The sequence below is a fragment of the Pseudonaja textilis genome, chromosome 4 (assembly GCF_049901715.1).
Source record: "Pseudonaja textilis isolate UNSWEBS1 chromosome 4, rPseTex1.2, whole genome shotgun sequence".
NCBI classification, from domain to species: domain Eukaryota; kingdom Metazoa; phylum Chordata; class Lepidosauria; order Squamata; family Elapidae; genus Pseudonaja; species Pseudonaja textilis.
Window position 1 is genome coordinate 50,318,520 of NC_141993.1, and position 11,880 is coordinate 50,330,399.

The window sequence follows — 11,880 nt, forward strand, 5'->3', positions numbered from 1 at the left end:
CCTGCTTCTGAGAACCAGACCTGCTGGTGTGTCCTTGAATGGAAGGTGCTGGATGACAGCATTGGTTGAGTGGGGGGCGGGGGGGGAGGGGACGGGACTCAGGGCTCCTGTCCACTCGCTCTCATTTCTCATCTGACGTTGCCTTTCTTCGCCATAGCACGGGATGCTCTCAATACCAAACATCTGATGGTGAAAACCCGTCCCCTGTCACAAGCTACACAAGCTGCACGGACCAAAGCCAGAGCTTATGCGGGTAAGTCCTGAAAGATTCAAAGAATCTCCCTGGTTAACCTTTTTTCTAGCTGCTGAGTCATACCTATAATATATATTGTCTTCCTATAGGTATTAACTGAGGCCATCTGATTTTATACCAGGCTTCAACTGTCCTATCCATCTTTGCTCTGCACATGTCATAGATTGATTAGTTCTGGTTCTCACTGCTGATAAAAATGCCTCCTGATGAAGAAAACTGTTCCACTGGAAATATCCATCATTCCCTCTTAAACTTAGCCCTTAGAATCCTGTGCACGCTTCTCCAGTGAAAGAGCTACGCTACCATCGGTTGGTGGTGTGTCCTCTTAGCATTGAACAGTGCTTTTTGCAACATTAACAAGGATCAATCCTATGAAATGCTGGGACATCCCCTCTTGAGTTGCTGTTGGCTGAGCTAATTCCCAAGACACTCTTCAGGCAAATATGATGTGTTGCTGCTTGTTTTTTTTTTTTTAAACAAAAATAGTTTTCCAGTCCTGTGTTGTCCAACATTTGTGAGACTGAAAAGTGAGTGGCACAATGTTAACGCTGCCGTGTCCCCAGATCTGCTTTCAACACAGTATTATGGAGGAAGAATTAATGTTTCTGGAGAAATAGCAACCGGCTAAGACTTGTATATTTGGCCAGTGGTTTCTTAAGTTCATTGCAACATGTCCTCTTTACTATTCTCTCTCCCCCCACGTTTCATGGGAAGGTCTATTAAAGTTGCTACCAATCTTTCACTCTGTCGTGTTATATTTAAGTAGAAAGGAATGCCTATTTTCTGGGGAAGAGAGCCCTCTGTTAATATTTAAATATGCTCCTCTTCCGATCCTATCAATGGAAACAATAACTCCAGATATTGAGACATCTGCTTTTCCCTCTTAGAATTCCTGCAACCTGCCAAAGAGCGTCCTGAGACCTCAGCTGCTCTGGCCAGGAGACTGGTGACAGGCGCCCTTGGTGTGAGAAGCAAGCAGAGCAAGGCCGAACGCGAAGCTGAACGTAAGCAGTTACAAGCAGCTCGAGGTAAGCTTGAAGGAGCAGAGACACTGCGGTCTTGGAGTGTGTTTGTGGAAGAAGTTGGGAAAGATAGGAATGTCTATTCTACTTCTAGGAGTACCAAATGTCTAAGATGGAAAAGATGCAGGCTGCAGTATCACAGATAGCAATGAGAGAAATTACATCACTTCTCTGTGTCTTGGTTTCAAGCTACACTGCTCTCATTTACTATCCACATTCAGAAAGTCTGTCTGGTCCAAGTGTCTGCTGTAGTACAGAATGGTAAGTGAGCCAAACCGTTCTTGTTACCACCCTGCCAGATCGACCTGAGTGCCCTAGGGAACTTCTGAGTGGCCAGTGATTTGCCTGTCTCGGGTTCAGCAGACGAATTTATTATGGCCTCCTGAAATATGTAGGGATATACAAGAAAGAATTGGCTGCACTTCAGTCCCCTTTCTTTAACATTACTAAGGTACAGCACCTCACACTCTGCTTATCCCCCAACTAGAGAGCAGTGATAAAACTATTGGCCTGGCTGGGGAATAGAGAGTTTTCCATCCTATCTGGTAAACTATAATAAATTCAACCAAGTATTTGCAGATTCCTACTTGCCCTTGTCTGGTAGAAGTAGAATGAAGACAGAGAACCAGTCAGTTACTGTAGAACATCTTGTGGATATTTGGAAATGAACTCCCCTGTCTTGCAGTAGTGTAATCTCTTGAGTAAAGGGTTAGTTCATTCTTCAGTTGATGCCCGTGTCTATGGTACTGCCAGTCTTCTATTTATGACGGGTGTCTGGACGCGTGTGGTCTTCAAAGGATTTACCTAGCTTATCTCCAAGTCCTCACCTTCCTGGATGGCCCAAAATTGAAATTGAACCCACGTGTTCGACAATGCAACTTTTTGCCCCTAAGGAGGTAAAGGACAAATCATGTTGAATGAGTAGAAAATATAGCATAATAAATCTATTAGTTATAAAAGCTATCAGGAGTGTATTTCCTCTTGTGAAACAATAAATCTTTTGAACAACCTCTGTTCCATCTTATAATCATGGGCTAAAAAATCACGTAAACAGAAATTAAACCTGTACGCTGTTTTCAATTTAACCAGAGTTTCTGAGTTTTTGGAAGAAATATATTATTTATTTTATTTATCTGTTAGATTTCTGCCCAGCTTTTCCATAGTAGCTCAAAGTAGCTTTCATGGATAAATATTTTCCTTTTTTTAAAAAAAGAAATCCTGTGAGATAGATAGGGCTGAGAATTAAATTTGATTGAGTGACCTGCATCCAGATCTTTGCAGTCCTAGACGGAACCGTTGAGAAGGTGTTTTTTTTTTTGCCACAGCTGGTGGATATGGAAAGCAGAATCTTGTCCGGATGGACAAAAAATGATTAAAAAATGAGAATGAAAAAATTAAATATAGAAGTTATGGACTCCCTCTTGGAAAAGAAAGGGTAGAAGTTAGTTTTACTGGCACCGTATCTTTTATGGAAGTGCTACATTTCAAGCTCACATTATCATTCAGGCAGCATTGAAAATCAGATGAGAAATGCAGGTCATTAACAGTGCAAATATTTTGTCTGTGTTATTTTTCTTTAACAACACACCTTGCACTTTGGGAAAATGCTGACAACTTTTTGTGAGTTCAAATGATGAATCTTCAGGTGGTTCCATGTTCCGCCGTTGCCTCTTCTCTCTAATAATTCTGGTAAACTTAACTCCTCCGTCTTTTCCTTTCCCTACAGTCCCTCCCCCCACCCCCCAATTTTTCTGTGGCATCTTCTTAAGCAGCTATTTTGTAGAGTATCTGTTGACCTTCTTCAATTGTTCTTTTGAAACTGGAGTACAAGTATTGATTATTTGAGTTTTTTAGACATTCTTATTGTAATTAACTGTTAAAGATTGCTTTTCTCTACTGGTTTGGCTTTTTGAATAGGATACGCATCCAACAATCACTGTCATCTTTCCAGCAATAATATCGGGAATCAGATGTACTATGAGCTCCGTGCAAAAGACATTTTAGGGAAGGGAAAGCATCAACATTAAATATGTGATGTCCAGGTTTATATAGCCTTCATCGTGGTTACCAAGGAGCGCCTCTTTGAATCCGTGCAAGAACTAGGAATTCTTATTTTCCTATCCTTTTTCTTTAAGGGCATTGGAAGAGAACAAGGATTCCTCTTCCCCCCCCCCCCCCCCCCAGCAGCGAGAGCAGTTTATAGCTCTAATTAAGTGCCTTGAGGGAAGAAAGCTGTGCTATATCCAGGCCCTCTAGGAAAAAGATATATGGGGAATGCAATTGTGTCGGGTCTTCAGTGTTCAGCTAAGGACACTAGGTGGCGCTCCAGTTCTGTTTACTGCACTGAACAATAGTACCACTCCAGAATAAGAGAATCCTGTGCCAGGCTGAGCTTCAAAAAAGAGAGTAAGACATGCATAAGAATAGCTAATTTATTTTAATTGTAGCTACCAACTCAGTAATTTGCTACTCTGCTTTGCTGAGTAGGCTTTCAAGTAGATTACAAGCAAATTCTCTAGGCTGATCTCAGGTGAAATTCAGCTCCATAATATGTCGCATGGATCTGTAGGAAGAGATAGGAGCGCTGTGCAGGGTAATTGAGTGAAGACTTCCAATGTGCAATGATGTGAGCATGTCCACTGTTTGCTGGGGTGGGGGGGCTCTTGATCTTTGCACCAACTAGGCAGAGACAACAGCCTTCTATGTCACGAGGGATATCCAGAGAGAATGCATGCGCACCAAGGCTGCACATAAGGGTCACCAAAGCCCTGGAAGTTGTTGCTCTGATCAGCTCCATTACACGTGACCGTTACTCCCCTAATCACATTTTCTCTTGCAGAGCGGAAGCTTTTGGAAGCCAAGCAAAAGGAAGATGCCTGGGAAGGTCGTGAGTGAGTCGGCAGCCAGTGCAAGAAGAGGGAAGTTGATCAGGTCTGATTGAAAACCTCATGGAGTGGAACTGACAAATGGCAGCTCGTGCTTACAGCATTGAGGACTCTACCATCCCCTTTGGGAGAAGCAATAAGATACGGGGAGTTGGGAGTGCATTGGAGTCGTCAGACATGTCAGGGTGAGTCGTGTGAACCCAAGCTACTGGATTGGCTGGAAGGCTGTGAAAGAGTGGGGCTGGAGTCTGGCAGGAAGAGCTGCTGTACTGTTAGGAGTCCTGCCAGGGCTGTTCTGAATGCCATCGCCAAATGCACTCATCCCATTTGTTTCAAGCAGCCTGGATGCGGGGCCTCTCTGTGCTCTGGGTCACCGAGTCATGCTGTGCTCAGTGGGATGGGACTGAACTGTGATAGCTTTTAGATCAGGCCCACTAGGATGGCCAGGTGCCCAATGCTGAGCTTGCTATTAAAGTTGATTTGATTTTATATGGTGTCGTGTGATGCAGGCAGCTTTACTGCCTCCGAGTAACTCGATGAATCTTCAGCGCTGGAAAGTAAGCAGAGGAATGACAGCAACTCAGTGAGTTGTTGCTGTGGTTGGACTGGACTCAGACTTCCCTCTTCCAGACCCATAAGATGCCAAGAAGAAAGGGGCTTATCTCTTACAAACCCATTCCTGATGGGACCCTCGTAAACTCACCTGAAGAGCTGAGGAGAAAGCAACTCTTCCCCTACAGGGAAATCAGGCTCCAGCTGGGAGATCCTGCGACCCAAACAGATTCTGGACCTCCGAGAGGAACCGTTGCCAAGCGGCTCTGTGCACTTGTGGGATTTCTGTCCTTGGGGCAGGAATATGTTGGCAGCAGTCCTTGCAGCGTGTCACTTCCACCCTGTAAAAACAGGCACAAGCAAAACGCCAGCCAGCTCTGGCCTGTTGTATTTCACTTTACAGGCATTCCCTCCACCCCTGCCGCCTCCCACTCCCCAGGAATGTTTCTCCAAGACCAGCAAACAAGGCCCTTTCTGTTCTGAACAGCTGCATTACCACCACCCAAAAAGCGGGCAGATTGGCTGCTTCCTGTAAATGTACATCAACAACACACCTTTGCCAGGCTGGGCCGGAGATTCCTGTGGTCAGACACTCCCAGCTGTGCTTGGGGTCAAGCCCTGTAAGATTGGACCAAGAATGTTGGTTGGCTCTGCTTAGCTGGTGCAGAGATCAAGATCAGACATATTAGTCTGACCTTGCTACCGCGCAGCAGTCGACACAATTGCTGCTCAAACTATGGATCAACACAATCTGTCTCAGTCCAAGTTGTGGGTCAAGACAGCACATCAGAGGTCATGTTGGAGGTGGCGATTTGGGAGAGAGAGCGAGAGAGCGGGGAGAGCAGAATTCACTAGGAGTGTGTGCCTGGGATGCCACATTGACCTAGTCAGATGGGAGACTGGAGATACTCTCTGTGGGACATTCCGCTTGAGACTGTTCGGGGTCAAATCGCACACAGGCCAAGGCAGCTCTCAGAGCTGGAATGTTCTGGCAAGCTGCCTGTTGCTGGCCAGCCAGACTTACAGCCATCTCTGTACCTGGAACAGCAACCGATTGTGTCTCCATTTGAGCAGGGTGGAGTGCTTGCCTGTGATGTGGGCAGTATTCTGGAATAGGAGCGGATGGGTAATGACTGCTTTTCCTGGCAATTCCACTAGTCTAACTCCCTGCTCTGCCAAGCAGGTGATACCTGAACCAAGCCCTGTCTGTTTGATCCAAATAAATACCCTCAAATCTGATACACCAGACTGGCTAAATTGGGTTTCATTTCCATTTATAGTTTCTGGCAGTTTGCAGAGCCTCCCTTTCAGGATGCCATCAGCATTTGCATCAAGAGTAGACTAGCCGTCCAAGTAATTTCATATTTACTTAGGAATAATTGCATTGAAGCTTATTGAAGACTGTATTTAATTCTTTTGTAAATGTGGCTTTAAGGCAAACATGCGGATCATTCTTTAAATTGGCATACCCCAGGTCCGATGCTTAGCTGGTCCGATACCTTATTCCAGACAGGATTTGTCTCTTCGATCCGTTGTTGGCTTCTTTTCCTGTACTCTTGTCATTTCTGTTAGGATTACACTGTTGCAAAACATGCCATGGAATTTGAGAAGTATCTCCAGAAAGAGATTTAAGATTTGTCTCCTCAATGTTGCTTTAAAACCTAAACACCAAAAGTGTGCAGTGTTCAGATCTGAATTATGCAAAGAGGCTTCAGATCTAACACACACACACACACACACAATATCAGCAGTTCCTTAAAGGAGAAAGACCCTTTCCTGGTCTTCCATAATAATATCTATGCTCAAGAAAGAACATGAGTAAATTGAGCTCAGAAGGCGTTAAAGGCATCTGTAAGCGCTCACGTCCTCTTGAATGATCCCCTTGTATCGGGGCTTATCAGATTCCCTGCCTCATCTGCCTTTCAATTTTTTTTTCTAGTTCCTCTTAGTTTTAGAAGAAGACAGAGAAAACATTCAGAACATGCTTGGATCCTTTTATAAACTCATTAAAATAGTTCTCCTTTGGGACATTCGACCAGAAAGCGAGACTTTAAATGAAGATCACAACACACTCCACACTCAATTGCCTCCTGGTGGGGAGGTTTTTCCAGATTTCTTTTTCTTCTGTAGCCCCTGGATTGATCTGGGTCTTTCTTGAACTCAGTTTTTCTTGGCTTGCTTTATTTCCAGCACCACATTTGCCCTTGGTCTGTTCGGTTTTCAGAATTACTTTGCTGAGGAAACGCAGTAGAATCCTGGGTCCCTCCATATAATTTATTTCCGATATTTCCATTGGATTGGAAATTTTTAAAAAAAGAAAATGGATCTGGTTCTTGCCTTTTTTTGTTCTCTATTAGTGATAAAATCTTGTGTTCCAGAAACGTTTTCCAGCCACAAAAATTGAACAGTACATTCAAACACATGTCAGTGACCATTATACTGACCAATGGTAGATAAATTAGGTTCTTCCCATTTTTATTAATCGGCATCTCTGTTACATAAATATTGTACAGATATACACCATTATGTAGAAGTCCTTCAAAGATATCACTTATTAGAGCAACGGTCTGTATGCGCACAGCAACAATTCAAACTTTGGTGGGTGGGGGTGGGATTGGGGAATTGGCAGGCTAAAAAGAAACAGGAGACGTTGAGCTCACTAAAGTACCAGCCTCCAGCATCATCTTTATTTACAATAATTCCTCTGGGCCTCATAGGCATTATTGGAAAACACAAGTGGTAGGTTACTGCAGCCCAGTGTTTTGTTAAAAGGCTGCCTATCTGGCCAGAGAAAAGGCTAGCTAAAAGCTACTTATTTATTTTGCAATATTTGTAAATCACTCTAATCTCCAACACTCTGGCAACTGTAGGACTATCATGGGAGCTGGAGGAGTTAACAATCAGCAATTTTATAGAGTTGCCTTCTGGTAATGGGCTGTTTGTGCTTGCTGTAACAGCCACTTGGGAAAAAGTCAAGTCCACCCACTCTTCTCCCCCTCACAGCAACCTGTGGTGCGAATGCCTGTGATGCACTCACAAAACTCAAGCCTGGCTCTGATTCAAAGAGGTTGGAGATCTCTGATATCAATTATGGGCTGGTCAGTTGGATGTTCTTGGAAGCACTAGAGGGACTTGCTGGGTTGTGACTCTCCATCTCTCCTGATGGTTTAATACGACCTCCCTCAAGGGCCTTCTTCTAACTACATTCTCGTTCTCACAAATTTGATTCTTGCGGGTTGCTGGATCCTTTGCAAGATTCAATGGCACAAACCTAAAACTGTGACAGCAGCTGATTTATTCTTTCTGGGCATTGATCATTGGTAACTGTTTAGATTTCACATTCTGAATATTCCCTCACTGCAGCCCTCCTGAAGTGGAGAGAGAGGAGGAGGAGTAGAAATGTGTTAACGCAAGAATCAGCAATTTGGTTCAAAGCAAGAATATTTTTTAAAATGGCAGAATGTTCCTAGGTGTTTTCATATCTGCAGAACTGCAGTAATCTAAGGAATACCTGGCCATTGTCGATTGCAGAATACAGTTATTGAATGTGTTTACTGCACATTTCAAGATAAAAACTTGGAAAATCTGATCTGGCCAATTCTGGCTTGGGCATCATGCCCATTCGCCTCTGCAGTGATCCTATTGTGACTCATGTACTTCTTTACCAGCAAATAATGTTTTAGCTAAATGCAGCCCTGTTGGGATTTTGAAAACATTTAATACTCAAAAGTAGTATTGAAGCAGTATCATAAATGGCTATGAAATAAGTATCCTCTGGAGTGATATGCTTAATTCTTTCTTCATTTCTTAAAGCCTCAGTTTAATTCAGTTTAGTTGGAATGAGAGTTTGGCTCTTTGCCCTCTATTAAGGAATCGTTGTAATCCGTTCCAGTGTATTTCAGTTCCCCCTGTTTGTTGCGTGATAAATTTTCATTTCTTGTTCAACTGTTTTTATATAATCCTCACTTGTCTTTTTGTGGATGCATTTCTTTTGGGAAAACATATGCACTTTCCAACTATTTAAAATGTAGTGCTTTCTTTCTCAGAAAAATTGAGTATTCTTCCCTGTCCAAATATACATATAGTGTTGTAGGAATTGCTTTTTGAGGCATGAAAGCTGGATGGAAGTTGCCTCATCATCATAAGAACAGTCTAAGTCAGTGTTTCTCAACCTTGGCAACTTGAAGATGTGTGGACTTCAACTTCCAGAATTCTGGGAGTTGAAATCCTCATATTTTCTATCTGGCAAGGTTAAAAACACTGGTCTAAGTGTTCTTTGCAGAAGCACCAGGCACATAGGAATTTCTAGAAGAGACTTTTCTGTCCGATCAGCCTGCCACACACTCCAAATTTTATGAGTCAATAACATCTTGTCTTCCACTACTTGTGACTTTTCCCCCCTGAAAAATATATATAAAGATGGAGTAACTGTATGATATCTCTTGATTGGTAAGTTGGGAAGTGTCTGGAACCAGCATAGATGTGACATAGTGTAACGTTAATGACACCAAAAGCCTCACAAACCTGTACTTTTGAAACAAGAATTTTGAACACTTCAATAAGGGTCAGAGCATCATCAAACACTTTTGGAGGAGCCATTAGGACAGCCATTTTGAGTCTGAGATAGGGTGTTTCAGCCTCAAATAATTCATACTAGAAATCTTACATATTGAGGTCATCTCAGAACCACTGCACCATATCTTTCAAAAATCCTGGGGCACCGGGGAACTACCAGAGGAATGGAAAAGAGCTGATGTGGTTCCCATCTTCAGAAAAGGAAAAAAAAACAGACCCAGGAAACTATAGACCGATCAGCCTAACATCAATACCCAGAAAGATACTGGAAAGATGATAAAAAAAGAGATCTGCCAACATCTAGAAACTAGCAGTCGGCATGGGTTTGTTAAGAACAGATCATGCCAAACCAATTTTATTTCATTTTTCAACATAGTGACTAAATTAGTAGACCAGCAAAATACTGTGGACATAATATATTTATATTTCAGCAAGGCATTCGACAAAGTAGACCACAACCTACTTCTTAGTAAGCTAGAAAAAAGTGGAATAGATAGCACCACCAGTAGATAGACTCGCAACTGACTGGCAAACCGCACTCAACAAGTAGTCCTTAGTGGGTCTAAGTCTACATGGAGGGAAATAAGCAGTGGGGTGCCACAAGGTTCTGTCTTAGTCCCAGTACTCTTAAATACCTTCATTAACGACTTAGATGAGGGAATAGAAGGAGAACTTACCAAATTTGCAGATGATACAATCAAGATCAAGTGAGGTACTAATACCACACTATAAAGCCTTATTAAGACCACACCTAGAGTATTTCATCCAGTTTTGGTTATCACATTATAAAAAAGATGTTGAGACTCTAGAAAAAGTACAGAGAAGAGCAACCAGGATGATTAGGGGACTGGAGGCTAAAACATACAACGAACGGTTGCAGGAACTGGGCTTGGCTAGTCTAGTGAAGAGAAGGACCAGGGGAAGACATGATAGCGGTCTTCCAGTATTTGTGGGGCTGCCACAGAGAGGAAGGGGTCAATCTATTTTCTAAAGCTCCTATAGGCCAGACAAGGAATAATGGATGGAAACTGAACAAGGAGAGATTTAACCTGGAAATAAGGAGAAACTTTCTGACAGAACAATCAACCAACGGAACAGAAGTTTCCCTCGGAAGTTGTGGGAGCGCCATCACTTGAGACTTTCAAGAAGAGATTGGACTGCTATTTGTCAGAAATGGTGTAGGGTCTCCCACTTGGGTGGGGGGTTGGACTAGATGACCCATAAGGTCCCTTCCAGCTCTGATTATCTGTTATCTAATGCCTTAAAATGGAGAATTAAATGGATAAGGTAAATTTGAGTCTGTATGTAACTAAGAAGAAGGTGTGCAAGAACTTTGGAAGTGAAGGAGAAATGACTGAAGAAGCAGAGAGATAATTTTTGAGATGATGGTGCATATGAAAATCAGTGGTGGGATTGAAACTTTTTTTAATACCGGTTCTGTGGGCATGGCTTGGTGGGTGTGGCAAGGGAAGGATACTGTAAAATCTCCAGTCAGAGATGGTATTTGCCGGTTCTCTGAACTACTCAAAATTTCCACTACCGGCTCTCTAGAACTGGTCAGAACCTGCTGAATACCACCTCTGATGAAGATGTAGGGAAGGAGCATATTGAGCAAGTGAAGATTTGGGGTGCTAGTCTTTTTTTTACACATCAACATGAAAATGGCATTAAATTAATAGATGAGGATTTTATGTCATAGAATGAATACGAACTCTATGTTCTTCCATGTCCTTTCTGTTCCATGTAAGCCTCAAATATGGTCGCCGCCTTGCCTCTACACTCCATTAAACCATGAAGGTTCTCTTCAGCTTCCACTCTGTTAAATCTATCCTGCAGATTGCAATCAATTTCTCTTTTGCTTTTCCTGTTCCCCATGTTTCAGTTATTTCTGCTTCCCTTATGCCTGTCTGGTCCATCTAGCAGAGATATTTAATCTTCAGAGCGAAGATCACATAAATTACTTGATACAAATGATGACAAGGAGGAGAAAAATCAAAGGAGATGAGGAGTCTAAGAAAATAGAATCAGTCTCATATTGCAGAGTTAGCATAGCTCTGAGCTGGAAGATGGAGGTCTATAGTTGTACATACAAGATATTTCATGAAAAATGACTCTCCCCATGAATTGCGAGCTGGTGAGAAAATTTGCTGAAGAAGTTTACTAAGAATGTAATCACTGTTGGTCGCACAAATAAATATTGAACATATTATACTCACAGCTAAAATAATGTGTACAAAAGGGTTCAAATTGCTTTCCAGAAACTCCTGGAGTTTCTCCATGAGAAAACCAGGAAAGATATCCATGTTTTCCAGGAAGAGAGCTTAGGTCTCATTTTTTACTATCTTCTTCAGAGTTAAGAGAATTCTTGCCTATACTCTAAAGAATAAAAGACCAAAACGTTTTTTTCAGTGTGATGGCAACTTCTATAGCTTCCAAAGACAACAGAATATGCACACTTCTGTTCGATGCATCTTACCACTGCTTCCTGAAATGGATTTCTCCCTCTATCCAACAGAAGACTGGTCTTCATGCTCCTTGATGCTGAACATTTTGGTGCATAGGATACGTGCCTTTAAATTCTTTGCAGCATAAA

General features: G+C 42.4%; 1 protein-coding gene across 6 annotated transcripts in view; it reads left to right on the forward strand.

Moving 5' to 3' along the window:
* The window catches only part of R3HCC1L (R3H domain and coiled-coil containing 1 like), a 39,028-nt gene extending 34,379 nt beyond the window's left edge, over positions 1-4,649 (forward strand). For all 6 annotated transcript variants that reach the window (XM_026701229.2, XM_087932929.1, XM_026701230.2 and 3 more), the window contains 3 exons: positions 158-253; positions 1,141-1,281; positions 4,115-4,649. In XM_026701229.2, coding sequence (XP_026557014.2) covers positions 158-253; positions 1,141-1,281; positions 4,115-4,170 — 293 coding nt within the window. In that variant the 3' untranslated portion in view covers positions 4,171-4,649. The remainder of the gene's footprint in view (positions 1-157; positions 254-1,140; positions 1,282-4,114) is intronic.
* Positions 4,650-11,880: the final 7,231 nt, after the last annotated feature.